The following is a 20,378-nucleotide window of genomic DNA, read 5'->3' as shown; positions in this document are numbered from 1 at the left end:
ATCAAGCAATTTGATAACGTTGTTAGGTCATTTCTGGTTGGCAGGTTAACCCGTTAACGACCAAGGTGTCTCACAATTTAAATCTTCAAATAAATTTGTTATCAAAGGTCAACTTCCAATAAAATAAGCATGATTTGACGAAAAAAATGGAAGTCTATGGTGTAGTTCCAAAAAAAATTCATTGTGGGTTCTCAACATCTGAAAATTTTCTCGAGTTCTATTTCAGTACAACTTCTACGCTATCGTTATATTCTAAACCGTATAGATACAATACAGCTCTAAACAAGTGAGGGAGATAATAACCACTCAAAAAGAATAGAAAAAGGACTTATAAATTGGGGCAGAGATATAACCCGATAAACGCCCAAACGTATGCAATACATGGTTCTTGTAATTTCATGTAATTTCGACTGCAGTGTTCAAAATTTCTCATTTTTTTAACAAATCAAATAAAGAGAGCTTACTATGTGTAGCATAACCAAACTTTAAAATACTGTAAAAGTTAGATTTTACACAGATAATGATTTCTAATAAAGTAATTGAGTTTTTCCTTCGGCACCTCACAAACTCTCTTTACGTACTCATCATACGTAAACTTTTCAGAAATTTTGCATGTTCTAAAAATAAAATCGTGTTAAGTACTGTTGCTTTTAATTTGTATACTTCGACAGATACGTATTTCAACCTCAACTATAAGATCGTCTTCGGTGTTTCGTACTTACAGGTATTCCATTAACACGCCCAGGTCCATCATCATTCCATGTTTGGATATAAAATTTCAACCAGATATACTCTACACGGCTTCTCCATTTATGTCTGTACTACCCCATGATTTTTTATTCGTGAACAATATGTGGGTTTTATGGTGTTATTCCAAGAACTATCAAAGTAACATCGAAAAGAAAATGTGTCTTTCGGCTACATAAAAAATGATAAACTACCCAAAAATTCAATCTCATTCGATCTACCAATTGCAATTTAGAATTACGTACAAAAGTCTGAAAAAACTTAACGCTGTGGGGAAGAACATTCCCGGTAGAAATCCCCGAAGGAATCCCGGGAGGATTTACTGAAGGAATTCTGAGAGGCATATCTGGCAGTTCTGATGGAATCTCAGCTGAAAGCTTGGTAGGAATCCCTGAAATAATCACAGAAGAAATCCCGTGAGGAATTGCCGTATAAATCCCGAGCGAGGATCCCGGCTCGTAGAAAGAATTACATTATGATTCTTTGAATATGTTTCGACAAAACACTTTGAAAGTATACTATAAAATGAATCTGTGAAGTAATTCCAGAAGAAATCCGTAAAAAAATGCTGGTTAAAATTTGGGTTATTCCTGAAGGAATCCCGTAAAAAATACCAGAAGCCAGAAGCTGAGCGGGCATTCCTGCTAGAACTATTGAAGATGTGTCTATGATCTTGAATTGCCTGAAAAAAAATCTCGGAAGAAACATATATTTTTTCATATTGTTTTCGGGAGGAATCCCTTAAAGAATAAAACAGGAATCTTTGAAGGAATTCCAGCACAAATCCCTGAATGAATGCAGAAAAGAATAACTAAAAGAATCCTTTCAGGATTTTCCAAAGCAACCCCCGCAAAAATCCCTGAAGAGAACTCCGGAGCAATCCATACAGTAATCTCGGAAGCAATGTTGAAGGAATCCCGGGAATAAACCTGAGAAGATTCTCGAAAGGAATGCCTGAAAAAATCCTGGAAAGAATTCCTGAAGGTATCTCAAAAAAGAACCTCAGCTTATCTAATCTCATCTCAATTCTTCACCCTACTCTCTAGTCTCTACCTTACTGTCTTCTTTGTCCTCTATCCCAACCCTCTATTCTACGCTCTATCATAACCTTCAACTCTACCATCTGCCCTACCTTCTAAACAATCCTTTACCATAACCACTGCCCTATCCTTTACCGTTCCCTCTAGTCTATATTGTGCTTAATCGTACCGTCTATACTACTCTCTACCCTAACATTTTTCCTACTCCCAATCCTACTCTCTATCCTATCCTTTTCTCTACCATCTACCCTATCCTCTAGCCTAACCTTCTACTCCACTCTCTCTACTCTATCCTTCACCCAAACCCTCTACCCGACCGTCTGCTCCGCCGTTTATTCTACCTGGTACCATACCATCTACCATGACCCTCTACCCTTTTTCTCATAAAGCCCGATCGGTAGATACCCATATTGCATGGTATTATAGCTCAAACTGCCATTCCGTGGCCGCCATCTTGGGTTTCAAAATGGCGTTGGATATTCATGCTTGAGTTCTACTCATGAAGCCCGATCGATAGATACCCATATTTCATGGTATCATAGCTCAAACTCAGTCTCATTCTGTGGCCACCATGTTGCCACCATGTTGCCACCATGTTGCTACCATGGTGCGCCATCTTGGATCACGAAATAGAGTCGAATATCGATTTTTGACTTCTACTTATGAAGCCCGATCGATAGGTACCCATATTGCATGGTATCATAGCACAAATTACCATTCCGTGGCCGCCATCTTCGATATAGTTCGCTATCATGAATTTCAAAATGGCGTTAAATATCGATTTTTGACTTCTACTCATCAAGCCTGATCGATAGATACCCATCTTGGACTTCGAAATAGGGTGAAATGCCGATTTTTGACTTCTACTCATGAAGCTCGGTCGATAGATACCCATATTGCACGGTATCATAGCTCAAATTACCATTCCGTGGCCGCCATCTTGGATTTCAAAATGGCATTAAATATCGATTTTTGACTTCTACTCATCAAGCCCGATCGATAGATACCCATATTACTTGGTATTATGGATCAAACTACCATTCCGTGGCCGCCATCTTGGATTTCAAAATGGCGTCGGATATTCATTTTTGAGTTCTACTTGTAAAGCCCGATCGATAGATACCCATATTGCATAGTATCCAAAGCAGCATTGCCGTTAAAAAGCCTATATTCTGGAGTTTTCGTAACAATATGCATTCTTTTCAGCATCGTTTACGCGACCTATTGAACCAATCACAAACTATACTGTCCTCTATGAGCAAGATATGGGTGTGGAGAACATCTACTCTGAAGAAAATATTCTAAAATTTTGCATAATTCTGGAGATATTCACATCAAAAGGACTGTCCTATTTATAGAACGCTGGGCGTTCGGGGCATCTGTCCTATAAATAGGACGCTGGGCGGATATGGGTTAAAGACAGTCCCACAGTCTAACATTTTCAGCGCTATAAGCTTCAGTCTATTGCTTTCTACTGCGTGACAGGCGAGTTGAAGCAGTGAACGCTGAATAAAAAGAAAGCTTGTCAAAAATAAACCATAAGCTAGTACACAGCTGAAAAGCAAGCACCATACAACTATCCAGCTCGGTTTTCGGAAACCAATCACTTGTTGCTGGCGCTGCCTTCACTGCACTTTATTCCAACTCCGGGAGATATCCCGGAAGATGTAAAATTTTAAACTAATCGAATAGGAATCCCCACTAAACTACAAACCAGCAGCGCTTGGAAGCTCCTCATGCGATATCATTACAGCTAGAAGCAACACGGCTTGTCGGATGGGAACAGTATTGTCAGAACAAACTTTGAGCGGAATATATAGCTGCTACACAAATACTTTACAGTTATCCATCTCGGTATTGTGAACTCATTTTAATTGCTTTTACTGCACTCTAACCCAATTCCAGAAGAGTTGCCGGAGTATGTGCAAATCGAATAAGAGTTTCAACCAATAAACAGCTGCTTTTATGCAGCTCGTGGTGTAATGTTGCTAAATACACAAAACAGAGGCGCTTCGTAGCTTTTTGAGGAACGTTCTTTCAGCTAGAAGCTGTGACGAAGAACCTGTTGGCGTAACCACACAGCTGGTTCAATTATGGCGTTTGACGTTCCACAAGCTTTTGGGTAAGATTTCTTGTGGCATAATTATAAAGCCTTGTCTGAAGTAAAACAAAACGAGCTATTTTCTATGCTATTTGTATATAGCAGTGTTTCAGCAAGAACTTCATCGGGACCAGAGGATCCCGATGCCGTATAACTATTATTGAACAACTGTGAGAAGGCTGAAAAAGCGCCTTCTCAAGATGTTATACAGGTAGTGGTTACATAGGAGCCGAGAAAAGAGTTATGACTTGGTGGCATAGAAGCTGCTCGCACAGCATATACATGTGGATTAAGTTCGTCAGCTTCGTTGGTATAGGGCTTGCATAGAAGCTTCCGTCCATATGTACAACACAGTAACTCAGCATCAAGCCGTATTGAGGACGCTTTGTTGACGTTTACATTCACAATAAATGTTAGTTGGGAGTCTTCCAAAAAAGAAAATGAGGTACACAATAATGATCGCCAACAATTCATTTTCAAACGGATTTTCGTTAAACTTTCTTGTTCCCTAAAACAAACTAAATCATGATGGTGTGGTTTCTCCCCTCTATAACCATTACTTTGATTTTTGACCTTGCTACCACTGAATAGGTCTCCAGTTAGCCTAGTGGTTAAGGCTATGGATCGCCAATCCGGAGACGGCGGGTTTGATTCCCGTTCCGGTCGGGAAAATTTTCTCGACTCCCTGGGCATAGTGTATCATGGTATCATTGTACTTGCCACACAATGTACAAATTCATGCAATAGCAGGCAAAGAAAGCCCTTCAATTAATAACTGTGGAAGTGCTCAAAGAACACTAAGTCGAAGCGAGGCAGGCCAAGTCCCAGTGGAGACGTTGAGCCATAAAGAAGAAGAAGAAGAAGAAGAAGAAGAAGAAGAAGAAGAAGAAGAAGAAGAAGAAGAACCACGTGCAATGATGGGGCCAACTTTATTCGAGAATTCTACCAACTGTTTCTTCTTTAAAAGAGAAGACTACAAGCTAATCAAAGAGTCTAAGATTTGAACATTTTTGGGAGATAAACAATCTCTAACTACCTAAATAATAATGACAGCTGAATAAAAGCTTATTCAGCCAAAATATCAAAAATCAAGCTTAAGAGCGGCTTATCCATCTGTTGAAGAGCAATAATGTTTGTGGGGTAATGAACAACCAAAAATGTGTCGCAACATTAACCCAATGCAAGTGTAATTCTGTTGTTTGAACAGGTACTGTTTTAGCAATCTTCTGTTTGTGCTTTTTCGTAAAACTCTGTAACCTGTTGTTTGCCGTTGACTCACTCACTTACCGAATTTGCTGTGTTAGGTATTAGAGGTCGCGTAAAGAAATAGCATCCTCATTTTAATTTTCCTCCTTCCATATCCCTACTATCTAGTGCAACATCAAACGATCAAGCAAGGTTCCCCAGGGAGTGCGAATGGGCGGTCATCAAACCTCCGGGTAGTGATACCAACGCCCATGAACCCCACCATCAACACCGACGATCTTTCTTACGTGGAGGTAAGTTCTTGCGTGGCCTTGCGATCAACCATTCCAACTAATCTTCAAATTCTCTTCATTCCAATTGCAGCAACACACGCGGCAACAGACGTCCAACCTGAACACGCCGGTAGTGGCCCTGCAGACGCCCATCCCGGGCCTGTCCAACTACACCACAACGCTCGGGTCGTTTGGCGCGCAGGACTTCTCGATCAATTCCGACCTGAGCATGATTGCCTCGTGGGGGGCGGCGGCCAGCAATGCCCACGCGCAAAACGCCATGAACTCCCTGGGACAGCACTCGAGGTAGATAGTCGAACCCCACCAAACGTAGATGCTAGATGAAAGTCGCTTTTTAACATGTTTAGCGGGATCGTTTCATTATCGGATGGAAAAGGTCAAAAGGACCTTTCTAAGGTCTTTTCGACCTGATGTTATCCGACAAATCCCCTCTTCCCCTTTAACCAACCCCAAAAAATCCACCCTTTCCCGCCACCCCGCTCAACCGCTCAATGCCTGCCATTTGTTTCTTCCACTTTCTCTCTATTTAGATTCTTTATTTTGATTTCTTTCGGTAGTTGGTGTCAAAATTAAAATTGCCTCACACTTACACAGAATCTTTTTCAGCAGCGGTCTGCCACACCTGGCCGTACCGAATAGTACACCTCCGCCGTCGACTTCGCCCCTGACGGTGAAGATCAAGGCCGAGCCGATTTCGCCACCCCGGGAACACCAGTCCTCCTCGCATCACCACCATCACCACAGTAATCTGAGTGGTTCCGGTGGTGGTGGTGGTGGTGGCGGCCCCGGTGGGAGTGGTGCTAACGGTCAACAGAATAACAATCAGCTCACGGTGACGTCGATGGCCCAGGTGGGAGGAGGGCACAGTAATTCCCAGTCGGTGGCGCTCGGTAGCAGTTTGAACCATTCGCATCTGATACATTCGAGACCGTCGTCGACGGGGCACCTCACGCCGACGCCAGGTGAGTTGGTGTAGGGGAAGGGGCAGAATTTGCAGGAACGAAACTGAATATGGAATTTGGAATATGGAAGTTTTGGAATACATATGAAAGGAATCTATATTAGTTAATGTGGAAATTATAGCGCCATTAGAATAAATTCATGCAGTGTAAAACAAGAGAGGGGAGGAATTTCGATAAACTGCACACTTACTGCCCCCACTCGCATAACAATCCCATATGAATAGGAAACCCAGCAAACATGGGACTGTTATGCGAATGGGGGCAGTATATGTCTAAGCATAAACATATGTGCAACCTACATTTACCAAATCAGCGATCAAATCGTATGATAATAAACTTCACAAAAAAGGTCTGTCTAGATTCAGCTCCAGCTAGATCACCCTTTTGAGAAACATCCTGAAGAGTCGATTCACTGGATATATGTACCTTTCTCTAGATACCATCCAGATTTTTTGAGAACACAATCCTTGTAGGGTTGCTAACCGGCACTCCTGCAACATTCCCTGCTCACCATATCCTTCAGGATTCAGAATCTCTCACCTTTCGATAACCTTACGTTGGTCCGTCAAGAGATTCCCATACTTATCTCGGCACATTTCAGCTTGCGGCGCGAAGCCATTGTAACGTTCCACGTTCTGCCAGGTCCGCGTTGCCTTTTTTTCTTCAAGATCTCTACGCTCCTCGAACTATTTGTTCCTACGAATCCTTTCCTACATCCGACGGTGCTCTCGGCTGCGTCGTCCTCAAGGGGAGCTTCATGGAGCTCGCCCTCTGCACGTATGCTGAGACGACATCCGGTTTTGTCAACTCTAGTACATACCAAGGTTGCCGTCGGTACTGTAATTTGTTGATTACGGAGAGTTTTGGGCACCATTTGACCATCATGAAATAAAAGTGATCAGAGTCGATGTTAGTGCCATGGTGGGTCCTGGCGTCGATTATGTCGAATAAGTGTCGTTCATTGACCAGAACGTGGTAGATTTCCGATTCCGTCTTCTATGGCGAATTTTAGGTGTAACAATGTAGGAGGTTGGACTGGAAAGATAGGTAATTTGACTAGAGTCCCTATAATTAGAGTCTGGCGGACTGTCACTTTCGACCGGAGCCAATCGAGCATGACGTCATAGTGTCCTCACCGATAAATGCTACACCGTGACGTCATGCTCGATTGGCTCCGGTCGAAAGTGACAGTCCGCCAGACTCTAACTAGACTGACTCTAAATTTGACTGGTCATATCCTTCTTGGAGTCGACGAAATCGTAGACGAGACGTAGCTTATTCTCGTTTTTCAGCTGGTGAGCGCTAAACTTTTCAATCGTCGCGTTATCTCCCATCCTTAACCGCACGGTAGGTTCAGGTCGCCTTTGATTCGCCGTTGATTAGGCTGAAGTGGAAGAATCGGTCTATGATCCTCAACGTGAACACTTTCATCGATAGGCCGTCAACCGATAACTTTTGTAACACTCTTCTAGGTTGAAGTAGGTAGTTCAAGACGAATCAACTTACAACGACTCTCGTAACTGGGGAGATTGTAAGGATTCTGCCAACCTAGGTGAACATTGGCGAAACTACGGATTTTTACCAGGGGGTGCACTACAAACAAATATTCATTAGTTCATCCATTCTTCATTCATCGCCCCATATCCCACAGCAGTGCAGTAAAATTCTAGTGGGTGCCTGGCACCCCCGGCACCCCCAGTAGTTTCGCCTATGTAGGTGAAGATGCTCTAGAAACGATATAAGCAACATAATCCTTGAAATCAAGTTAAGCATCCATCATAACACCCAGATTATTTACAATAGTTTGCCGCTTCAAATATAGGTGTCGTCCAGACAGTAATCATGATCTAAAAGTGATCGGTTTTGTCCAAACGAGATGACTGAGCATTTCGATACATTCGATACATACCATCCGGTTTAGGCGGCACCGGTCAGCGAATGCTTCAAGTTGTTGCTAAAGTCATCGGCATATGATAAACTGAAGCATTCCAAGATAGAGTTGACGTTGTTCATGTACAGAAGAAACAGGAACGGACCTAGATGGCTGCCCTGTGGTACACCAGAGGATCAGGTTCGGATTCTTGTTTTGTTTCCTTTTCGTTACTTGTTGGTTTTGTGGCTGGCTAGGAGGGGCTGATATCAACCCCCTAACTTTCCGAAGGATTAGGGCATTGAATCGTTCACTGGCACTCCGACGTTGATCAACCGCCTCTAACCAGTGGGCGGGCGCTCCTGAAGATTTTTTTTAAAGCAGGTTCAGGATAGCGGGTCAAGACTTTCGATTCGGTATGAGCTGGGTTTACCCGATTACGATCGAAAATTTTAACATAACGCACAAATACATGTGTGCACTGTCCAGTCCTTCAAATTTTCTTTCACGAACACTTTCCAATGTGATGTTTGGCTTCGACTGGTTTGATTTGGTTCATTACTCGATAAAGGTCCAACGGAAAATCGGCACGGCACGATCGATGATCTTTTTCGGGGGTTCGAAGAGCTCTTCAGGTAGACGTAAGGATTGACCGTACACCAACTCGGTGCGAGAGCAATCGTTATCTTGTTTAACAGCGCAGCGGTCCGTAAACTCAGCAGACTTAATAGAAGTCGAATAAATCATTTCTTGGCGTCGACGCACCTTAAGGCCTCCTTCAGCTTTCAATGAGAAAGTTCGACGTCCCTGGTCTGTGGTGATGCACTCAGGGCAGTCAAAGCGCGATCCATTGAGCTATTGCTATAGGGTTCGTCCTCATTTTCTTCAAAGGTATCGCCTCAGGCCATCTGGTACATCGATCTACAACTGTTAGCAGATGTATATAACCGTTAGACTGTGGCAGGAGACCCATAATAGTGTACTTTAGATTGTTCATATGCTTCACAGTTTCGAACGAATTCGGCGATTCAACTTCCGAGTCTTTCGTATGCCAGGGTGAGCGATATTGTGGAAATGTTTTATAATCATCTGCCGATGCGATTCTGGTATACATTAATAGCCCAGTGGAAGCTGCTGCAGATACGTCGCAGTACAGCGGTTTAGTGCTGCATGAGTGAGTTATTTATGTTAGCGATGACTTAGGAGTGCTTCTCACAGATGCTTGAAGAACCTGACAGCAGTGTTGGGAATACTCACTTGCAAGAGATATACTCACTTGCTTCTATTTCAATTCAAAAGCATGCTATCAAAAACCAGTGTTGTATAAATGACATTTTTTTTTTTTTTATTCTTAATCACTTAACCTAATTTACAGCTCTTTTGTCTACTTGGGCACTACGTGAGCGATTCCAATTGGACGCTGCACTTACACTTTTGTACAGCGCCTACATGTATTCTATTCTAATTCAACTATATCGAACTGGTGCCTTGTGCTGCTTCAACTTTTCTACCCTGTCCACGGTAGAATGATGAGCACGATGATGCTGGTGGTTGGCTGCTGTTCCTTTTCCAGTCCGATTGGGGGTCGTCCATTATGAGTTGCGGTTCGCCGATATCCAAATTCCGGGTCCGTTAGAGCTATATGCTCCGAAGAGGGTCAGGTGCCAGCTGCTCTCGGGGGGAAGAGCAACTGACGAAAAATTGCAAGTGCCGGGGCTGGGTTCGAACCCATGACCATCCGCTTATGAAGCGAACGTGTGGACCACTGCGCCACGGGCCCCGACTAAATGACATTTACATTGTACATTTAGGGTGCCTGTACCAATTATGGCACTTATATGTTAAATGTCACCAATATGTTAAGGACAAGCGTCTTGAAATCCCGCTTCAACAGTGCATCAAAACTTCAGACGCACAAATCTCAAGAAGCAAGCTTCAAACAACAGTGAATTTCATTATTCAGTTCTTACTCACTTGTAATAAGCTTAAAATAAGAAGATCAGATGCGCTGGTTTTCTTTATGAAGAGATTTGTGCCCTCAAATTCGTGAGTAGGTCCCAAAATCGGCCATTGTGGCGGCCATTTTGGGATTCTAACAAGTCTGTCCTTAAAAGATAGTTCAGTGTCCATACTTTGCAGGAAAAATACAAAAACGGAGCCAAAACTACTTTTAGTATTTATTACAGCGTGTGCCAATGATAGGAACCCTGTACCAGTTATGGCTACATTTTTTAACTTCAGTTCCTTTTCGCACTATTTGCATGCATTTCTTATGGGATTAGCCATAATTGGTACACTATGGCGATAAAGGGTGCAAGGAAGCCGAATATTTAAGGAAAATGATTTATTTCTACCATAATTTGAGCAATATATGGACTTTAAATGAGTGCAACCATCTTTTGTGAACGTGATCTGTTGTTCACATTTTTGTTTATTGTTGATATATATCGTTAAAGGGTGAAAATCAACTATGGCGAATAATTGGTGCTATAGCCATAATTGGTACACTTACCCTACATTGTTTTATCTAAAACTTTGCCGAATAAAGTAAAAGCGGCACACGCATACCAAAATCTTGAGAGAGTTGTGAGCACGAGGTGAGAATAGTTAATGTAATTTATATTCTCCACGTACTCGCAGCTCTCTCACGAGTTTGGCATGTGTGTGCGACCTTTACTTTATGCGGCAAACTTTTAGAAAAACTGCCGTAAGCGTACTATACTTTGCGCGCCTAGGGCCTAACTTTGCGCACTTCGTTAAACAAATTTGCAGATATATAATGCAAACTTTTTTTCCACGGAATACGAGCTAGTGATTGAGGGCATGCAAGGATGGGAACACTCACTTGCAAAAAGTTACACTCACTTGTTATTTTCTCAGCTCAAAAGCGTGCAATCAAGAAACGATGTATGGACGACTTTTGCGTAATGGTTTTGTCTAATAGTTTGCCGAATAGAGTAGGGGTCGCACACGTATACCGAAGTCGTGAGGGATCTGCGAAGGCAACTCTCCACGAGGTGAATGTCAATTACACTCACCTCGTGGAGAGTCGCTTTCACAGCTCTGTCACGACTTTGATATGCGTGTGCGATCCCTACTCTATTCGGCAAACTTTTAGACAAAACCACAAGGCAAAAGTCGTCCATACATCGTTTCTTGATTACGCGCTTCTGAGCTGAGAAAATAGCAAGTGAGTGTAACTCTTTGCAAGTGAGTGTTCCCATCCCTGTGGGCAAGTGTAAAAAATATGAATGTTGAAAAAAAAATGCTTTAAAAGAGTGCGTATTACCCAAATGCGCAATATTTGGCACTGCGCAAAGTTTGGTGCCTACACGGTACAATGTAAAACTACAATGTTCTGCAAACACTGTTTTTTGTCAGCATGCTTCTGAATTGCGATAGTAGCAAGTGCGTATAACTCTTTGCAAGTGAGTATTCCCAACACTGCCTGACAGCCATTTTCATTGCATATAGTTCACGACCAAAGGCGGAGTAGTTGAGTTTGCCCGATGAAAACTTCTCCGAGTTGCAACCAAAAGCTGCTCTTACACTCTTTTCCCAGACGCCAAATATTTGACCACTTGTGACAGATAAATTTTGGCAAGTTGTTTGCCTCTGTTTGTCCCTATTCGTTTTTCGAGAGTGTGAATATTGCCCAGATCAATCATTTCCCCGCCATCTTAGAAAACTACAGTAGAATCACTTGGCATAATCCGGAGCCACACGATGAGGGCGACTTGATACGCCAAAGCACCTCTTCTCAATGAGACAGGTTCACACTGACGCCGTGTGCTGGCTGTCACTGATGCTTGCTAGGGGACGGACACGCAAGGGGAATAACAGTAAACTATATTCACACCTCACAGAGAGTGACAAATATTTTTATTTGCCCAGTACTCCTTAACTATCGAAAGTGGTCAAATATTTGGCATTGGTCAAATAGGGAAATTTTAGCTTAGTTAGAATCACTTGTTTTTGTTCCCAGTGATTGGGCTCCATAATACCGCCTGGAATCTTCGCAGATCTTCGACTATCGTTGGTAGAGCGAATTGCTGTACTGCGACTGGGTAGCGGGTTTATTCCATCTTTGCTGATAATGTAACCGAAAAATTCAACTTCTTGTTGAGCGAAACGGCATTTTGGAAGATTGATCACCAGGCAATATTTGATCTAAGTCGATCAAAAACTTGTTGGATATGTTGATCGTCGAAGCTTCGCATATATCGTCGATAAAGACGACAACGTAATCGAGTTCTGCAAAGATTCTATACATAAATCTTCGAAATTTTTAACCTGAATTGCACAGGCCAAGCTGCATCCTAGTAAATTTCAAAAGGTCAAATGGAGAGCCGCCTTAGCTACATCTTCTACAACTACCATGATCTGATGGTAAGCCCGTTCAAGATCGATAGTGCTGAATATTGACTTACCATGCAGAGTGTTGAGGTGGTCATGTATTTATGTGAGGGATCGGATACTTTTCCGGCACAGTGACACTGTTCAGCTACCGTTAGTCTCCCACAAAGCGTAACTGCCCAGCCTTTTTGGGAACACTATGTTATTGCTGGCTTTATACAGCCCTAGGCTGGTTCACCTCGGAGAGAACAATAAGTAGTGGACTCGCCCAAAAGCAACTTGAATGGCGGCAGATGCCTACACTGAACAAAAATCCCCGCCAAAAATTGAATGAAAATTGCTTCATCCGAGCCCCATGCCTAATATAAGATGATTTGAAGAAGGCCATCATTCAATTGCCGATTTGACAGAATCAAAACAAGAGATATAACAATCATTCAAAGTAAGCATTATACTCATACAATTCAAAATCAAAACAAATATAGGAAAGGATGATGGTCATTCAAAAGTCATCCAATAAAGCGGATGCAAAATAAATGAAAATAATTACGAAACCAAATATTGTTTATATGGGAGTTTTTCATTTCTGGATTATTATTTTTAAACATTCTGGCAAAAACTAATATCACAACCATTCCAACTAATTTGAGAAATAATCCAATGAAGTGATTTTTACAAGGATATTCACTCAAACTATTTGGAACGGTTGTGATATTAGATTTTGCCAGAATTTATGAGAAAATGTGTACTACAAATATTGTTTAGTTTTGTTTATTTTACTACCACTAATTCCAAATGTTAAACCGAGTGTTAAACACTGCAGCATCACTGCCATTTCCACGACATAATCCTCCTTGCACAAATTGGTACTACTTGAAATGGTTTCCCACTGAGATTTTCTGAAAAGAATGAAATATGAAACAATTATCAATATTGCATACCAATAAATAATCAAGAGGAACTTACCGGAAAGTGTTAGAATAATCAACAGGCAATCCATTCTTGTGGCATAAGGAGTATTTGGCACTCAATATTTCCCCTATCGCGAGACTTTTTCGCTACAAAGTAAAAAAAATACTTCAACCGCCAACATTGTTTGCGGGTACAAATAGCGCGCCAACAGCAGAATGAAAGGGAAACCCACAATTGAATGATATTCGTAATGGGATTACCAAGAAATATTGGCAGCTTGTTTCAAAACTACTGTCATACCGAAGATAAATAAAACTCCATCGTTTTTGTTTTGAAAATCATTCGATGGATTTGACGATTGATCACATGACTGAATGATGATTCATTCGTTTGGTTGCGTGGATTTCAGTTTGCTGGTTGAATGATTTTCGGTATGAGGCACCGCAGTAAATGCTTTCCGATAGTTTTGTGACGATAATAATTCACAACACACCCCAAGCAAAAAATCATTCATAAATTGTGTAAATTTTAGTTTTATAACAAGATGATTTTAATTTATTTGAAGGCAGCGAAATCATTCTGTTGTAAAATCATTCAAAATTCAGATTCTGCGGATCTGTAACGCATTGAATGAAGAATCATTCTTCGTACGGCGGGGGTTTTCGTTCAGTGTATATCCATCATCATTTGGCATTCTTGCTTCAAAATCGGCAATTTATCGGGTGATATCCTTCTTGCTTTACAAACAACGTAAATTTGTAAGTCTAAAATATTTTAGCTAAACGAAAGTCTATCACTGTAGGAATTCTCGTAGGAATTTCCGGAGGAATCCGTGGAGGAATTTCTGGATGAATTCTGGGAGAAATCCCCAGACAAATTTTCGAAGAAATATCTTGAGGAATTCCTAGAATGAATCCTAGATAAATTGAAGGAGAATTCTTTGGAGGAACTTCTGGAGAAATTCCTGGAAGAATTCTGAGAAATCTCTAGAAATTTTTTTGGAGGAATTCCTGCAGGAAATCTTAGAGAAATTTCTGAAGAAATCCTTTAAGGAATTCTTTGAGAAATCCCTGAATCCTGGAGAAATGCCAGGAGGAACTTCTGGACAAATTCCTGGCGTAATCCCTGGAGGAATTCCTGAATGACCTCTTGGAGCAATCTCTGGAAGAACTCTTGGAGAAATCCCTGGTGAAATCTCCAGAGGAATTCGGGGAGGAATTTCTGAAAAAAAAACCTTGAGAAATTCCAGGAGGAAGGTGAACGGCGGCAGATGCCTATATCCATCACCATTTGGCCTTGCTTCAAAATCGTCAATTTATCGGGTGATATCCTTCTTGCTTTACAAGGAACGTAAATTTGTAAGTCTAAAATATTTTAGCTAAACGAAAGTATCACTGTACACGAAGAAAGAGTTAAGATGCCTATATCCATCATCATTTGGCATTCTTGCTTCAAAATCGGCAATTTATCGGGTGATATCCTTCTTGCTTTACAAGGAACGTAAATTTGTAAGTCTAAAATATTTTAGCTAAACGAAAGTCTATCACTGTAGGAATTCTCGTAGGAATTTCTGGAGGAATCCGTGGAGGAATTTCTGGATGAATTCTGGGAGAAATCCCCAGACAAATTTTCGAAGAAATATCTTGAGGAATTCCTAGAATGAATCCTAGATAAATTGAAGGAGAATTCTTTGGAGGAACTTCTGGAGAAATTCCTGGAAGAATTCTGAGAAATCTCTAGAAATTTTTTTGGAGGAATTCCTGCAGGAAATCTTAGAGAAATTTCTGAAGAAATCCTTTAAGGAATTCTTTGAGAAATCCCTGAATCCTGGAGAAATGCCAGGAGGAACTTCTGGACAAATTCCTGGCATAATCCCTGGAGGAATTCCTGAATGACCTCTTGGAGCAATCTCTGGAAGAACTCTTGGAGAAATCCCTGGTGAAATCTCCAGAGGAATTCGGGGAGGAATTTCTGAAAAAAAAAACCTTGAGAAATTCCACGAGGAAGGTGAACGGCGGCAGATGCCTATATCCATCACCATTTGGACTTGCTTCAAAATCGTCAATTTATCGGGTGATATCCTTCTTGCTTTACAAGGAACGTAAATTTGTAAGTCTAAAATATTTTAGCTAAACGAAAGTATCACTGTACATGAAGAAAGAGTTAAGAATTTCAGAACTGAATCGGAATATTATATTGTAGCTTGATAAATCAGCCGAGGGCTGAAAATCTCGGTAACAAAGCTAAATAATTAAAATAATCGTAATGTCCATTATCCCCCTCAAAGAACGGATCAAATGAAAGTAATCCTAGGTTCCCCTCTGTTCGCAGGCTCGGTCACACCTACCAACGCACCCTCGCCCGTGGACATCAGACACATCGGCGGCGGTGGCCACCTGCCCGACTACGACTCCCCGGTTGGCGCCAGCAGTGCCCATAAAAGACCCAGAATATCCGAGGGATGGGCCACATAGCCCTCGAAGGGCGGTGGTGGTAGCGGCGGGGGAGGATCTAGTGCACTAATGTCCAACGGTAGTCATCATCATCACCAACAGCAGCAGCAGTGTTCCTATCTGGACGACAACTCGAACCAGATTCAGATGGGCGGGAATGGCAGTGACGCTGACTACAGTAGGAAGCTGCATCAGCAGCAGCAACAACAGCAGCAACAGCAACGAGCAACCTCGTCGCAGCATCTCCATCCTTTCTACCACAGCGCGAGTGTCAATAGTAATAGCAACAACAGTAATCATAGCAGTGTCGGTGGTTATCCGAGCCAATCCACGTCGCCGTACAACAACAATAACAGTAACCATAGTAATCATAGCGGGGGCGGTCATCACCATTCGCCGTCGCCCGTTGGAGCAATGGGTCATATGCATCAGCAACAGCAGCATCAGCAGCAACAGCAACATTACTGAACGGAGTAGGTGGGCGAAGGATTGTCGGTACTGCATCCCGACTCACAAAGATCGTTAGAAGATTCAGATTCTGAAGAGATTTCTTTTCGACATTTGTTTTTTGTTTTGTTTAGGCGAGAATGCGTAATTGTATATGTATGAGTATGAGTATTTTTTAAGGTAATGAATGCATTGATTGTGTGAATAGACTGTAAGAGAAAGTGTTCTGAAACAGCGACATCTTAACTTATTGTGCATAAAACGAGTTTCTTTTGCGTTAAGTACCGTTTTGGCGTGTGGCTTATTTTCGATTGTTTATATCTGCCATTCTAAGCTGTATTTGACCCATTTTCTTTGAAAACCTTATTGATCATGGGATAGTTATGGCTGCAATTCGTTGGCATCTTTCAACTATGATTTTCATTACTTTCGAATTTGGAATTCCTAAAAGAAATCCTTCGTTTGTTGCACCATAAATGCTTCTTTCATTTATTTACTAGAAAGTGATTCTTTGAGTGCTTCTGGTCTAGAAATTCCTCTTGATATTTTTGTATTTTTATTCTATTTTTGTCCGTAGTGGTCAAATATTGTCTTTTAGGGTTTTATAACCACCGTTTCTCGAGTTCTTCAGCGATTATCTGCACTAATAGAGAGGAGCATGAATTTTAAACTTAGCTTCTAGCCCATTAAGTGAAAGACTTTCATTAATCAAGCTGAGCTTATTGTTGTCAAATAAACCCTAACTACCGAAATTCAGGGCTACAAACTTCAACAGAACATGTTCTACGGCCAAAAGTGACGATTGACGGGTTTAGTCGTAGGTATTCCGTATTTCGTAGGAGCTCCGCAATTCAATTTACCAAAAACTCCTCCGAAAATGGCTCGAGAAATTTATTTGAAAACATTCTAACTACGTCAATGCCGTTTCCTCAGATATAATCGAAGCACAGCCACAAGCTAATACATTTATCTTACAATTGTACATATAGAAAGTCCCCAGTCCACTGAGGTTGAAAACGCGAAAACGACGATCGCGTTCCATGATTTTCGCTTTTCACATTGAAAATACTGACGATCGCGCTTTTTGCGTTCTCAATCACTGACTGTGACATCGGGGCCAAACATGTTTTCTTTTCAAAGTTAGTTTCTTAGCATAATTGTGTATCGTTTTAGTTTTCATTTTTCATTTGGATAAGTGCAATACTATTGATTTACATGAAGAAAAGTACACAGGACAGGATCTACTCAACCAGAATGAACCAGTTTTCCAGGTAAAACGGTGAAACCTAACAGTTCCATCAGTCAATTTTTTGATATAGAGCAAAAGAAAAGAAGTACTAGATTGGCGACGATACAAAGCGTACCAGAATTACTACGCTGAAATCTGATATAATTGTAGCATAATTAGTATTGCATAGCGATGCAAAATTGAATGGAAGAGTAAAATCAAGAAGACGTACTGAAGAAAGCTGGGGGAACTCCCATTCCCTCGACATGAATGTGGTGTTTCACAACAATAAGTGTTGCTGTGTTCTTTTTAGGTTAAACAAACTCAGAAACAAAACCCAAAACGGTAGTGTGCAAACTAGTGTCATTCTCGAGGATTACATTTGTGTATTACTTATCTGTTTACATGTGAGATATGTTTGATGTACCAGAATGTCAACAAATACAAATAAGAAAACCAGAAAACACGTGCGTGTATGTGTGTCGTAAGAAAACATTGTGTGCGAGCAAGTGAGAGGAAATCCTGCAGCAGACTCGAAAGCAGTTGAAGGTTCAAAACCTGCCCTGGAACAAAAAAAAAAAAAACTTGCACGTGTTATTCGTTCAAACCTGTCAGAAAACTATTGCCGATTCTAGTACGTCACTCGCGATCGTAGGGTGCCAAGAGAGATAGTCATTATTTACAGTTACACAATTCAGAGAAACGGAAACATGAAGCGTCTCGCACTTAACCTACCTAACCTGACTCTACTCTAGTGCAAAAAAGCCTTTCAAAGTGCGTCACAATCATTTCCCACTGGGATAAAAACATTAACATGAATAGGAAACGGATTTCACAAGAATGAAGATAACGGACGATGGTATGGGACGCACTAGATTGCTAGATCTAGTACGGCCGCCAATCGTGTCAGTTAGAAAACAACAAGAATCAATATGATACTCATAAGCTTAGAAGAAAAAGGAAGTATCTGGATGGGATTCGAGCCGCGTGGCAACGCCCTCTCTGATCAAATCCACATATCATTCGGAAACGAGAGAGATTTCCTTGTTGGGGAGTGTTGCCGAGGCCTACTTTGGGCCGAACATCGCGGTGCAAAATCCCTTAGTTGCTTGCAAGAGTGAGCGCGCGAGAATGAGAGAATCGAGAAGATCTACGCGACTTTTATTCTTTAGGTAATAGGTTCAAATTGAGCAGTGCAACAACCCTAGAATGGAGTAAACTCTCAACAACAAACAATTATAAGAGAAACCTGAAGAAAAAAAAAACTAGGTAAAACATAGTTTGTGTGCCATTAATAGGATTACGTACCAGAGAATTAAATCATGTATATTTTTAGACACAGAAAGAGTCCAGTAAACAGTAAAGTATGGAAGCATTGATTTTAAACGAGAGTTTTCTTCCGTTTTCACACCGCCTCCGACATGATCTAGTACTGCAGAACAAACTGCTGTCGTGCAATTACGCCACATTTGCTTCAAACTCTAGAATGTTGGACACAAAGTTCCATTAGAATTCCCTTCCGTTTGCAATTCGGCCACAATGCCGCGCATGTATATTGTTCTTTTTTCTGTTTTTCGTCACTCGTTTCGTTTCTAGTTCTAGTACTGCGTAGCTGTACCCTTCGTGAAAGTCACAAACACACGCATGCAAAATGATATTTATTTCCGCCAGCAATCTTGAGTTTGATAGAGTTCTTGTATACTTCACACCGGTTAGAAGTGATTTGCTGAATTTAGGCAATGAAACAGCGTAATATATTACGTAGGAGGAAATTATCCTATACAAACACTGTATAAATTATAGGAGCAAGCGAGAGTAAAACTGCAAGCGTGTTCTGCAACACAAATTTCGAGAAAACCGGAGAGACAGAGAGAATGAAATCACCCCCAGAACTTCACAGGCCAAATATTAGCGAGTGTTGAATGAACAATGAGGAGAAAAATGTAATGATTCTGAGAGGTAGCGAAATTATAGCAGAGCGCAGTGCTGCAGCGACAGGAAAGAGACGGCAGATTACATAAAATTCATTCGTAGATGGTATCGGTTTTTGCTCTTTCTGTTTTATTTTTAGCATATTAGTTGACTTCTAGTTTAAATTTCCTTTTTCCAGTCATAGGTTTATAAAGTCTTAATTTGAAATAAAAGAAAATGACTTTTACATTGATTTTGTGTTACGTTTTGGTTTTTATTTTTGTTCGTTTTCGAAATCCCTTCATTTACTCCTACTTTATTTGAAAGAAACTACTTCTATGGAAAATTGTGAACAGTAGCTAGTAGCAAATTACCAACGCTGCTGGGATGAGATAGGTTTAAAACAAATTGTAGACTTACATAGATGAATCACGCACTAAAATGTAGTAGAAAAAGTCCATCCAAAAAACAGCGCGAACACAAATTAGCATTAATGAACTGCAGGACATCTTCATGTTTGAAGAAGAGTTGCATGTTTTAAAGTGGTTTGGCATCGAGCGAAAGAAAAAAAATCTCCAACATCCAACCAATGCCACCAAAATGCTCCATTTTCAAATACTTAAAAATGTAAACGAGATTAGGAAGTATGATCTGTAGGTTCGAATTCCATGAACAAAAAAGTTCACGAAATACCACTTGGATGCCTATATTTGAACTAATCTGATCCTTATACAAGCGTACTGGCGAAGCTAACACAATATTGATAATCCTTTTCTACTCGCAACTTGATCGGATACTAAACAAAGCGAATCCCGAAAGAAATGAAATTGATAAATTGACCAGAACCTAAAT

The 20,378-nt window shown here is 41.1% G+C and overlaps 2 protein-coding genes across 17 annotated transcripts in view; both read left to right on the top strand.

Annotated features, from left to right (window-relative positions):
• Positions 1 to 19,779, top strand: part of LOC109408373 (myocyte-specific enhancer factor 2) — a 435,257-nt gene extending 415,478 nt beyond the window's left edge. For 9 of the 16 annotated variants that reach the window (XM_062854304.1, XM_062854299.1, XM_062854307.1 and 6 more), the window contains 4 exons: positions 5,263 to 5,387; positions 5,458 to 5,672; positions 5,982 to 6,349; positions 15,801 to 19,779. In XM_062854304.1, coding sequence (XP_062710288.1) covers positions 5,263 to 5,387; positions 5,458 to 5,672; positions 5,982 to 6,349; positions 15,801 to 15,961 — 869 coding nt within the window. In that variant the 3' untranslated portion in view covers positions 15,962 to 19,779. The remainder of the gene's footprint in view (positions 1 to 5,262; positions 5,388 to 5,457; positions 5,673 to 5,981; positions 6,350 to 15,800) is intronic. The other 7 variants (XM_062854306.1, XM_062854303.1, XM_062854298.1 and 4 more) reach the window with 3 other exon arrangements.
• Positions 16,010 to 16,408, top strand: LOC134286969 (homeobox protein 13-like). The gene has a single exon (XM_062848685.1). It carries the CDS (start codon positions 16,010 to 16,012, stop codon positions 16,406 to 16,408), a length of 399 nt encoding a protein of 132 aa, XP_062704669.1.
• Positions 19,780 to 20,378: the final 599 nt, after the last annotated feature.

This window comes from Aedes albopictus, chromosome 2 (assembly GCF_035046485.1).
Source record: "Aedes albopictus strain Foshan chromosome 2, AalbF5, whole genome shotgun sequence".
In the NCBI taxonomy this organism is placed as follows: Eukaryota; Metazoa; Arthropoda; class Insecta; order Diptera; family Culicidae; genus Aedes; species Aedes albopictus.
This window is presented reverse-complemented; position numbering and strand designations above follow the sequence as displayed.

Excerpts from the sequence above, each read along its gene's own strand:
- LOC134286969 (XM_062848685.1), top strand. The coding sequence starts at position 16,010 with ATGTCCAACGGTAGTCATCATCATCACCAACAGCAGCAGCAGTGTTCC.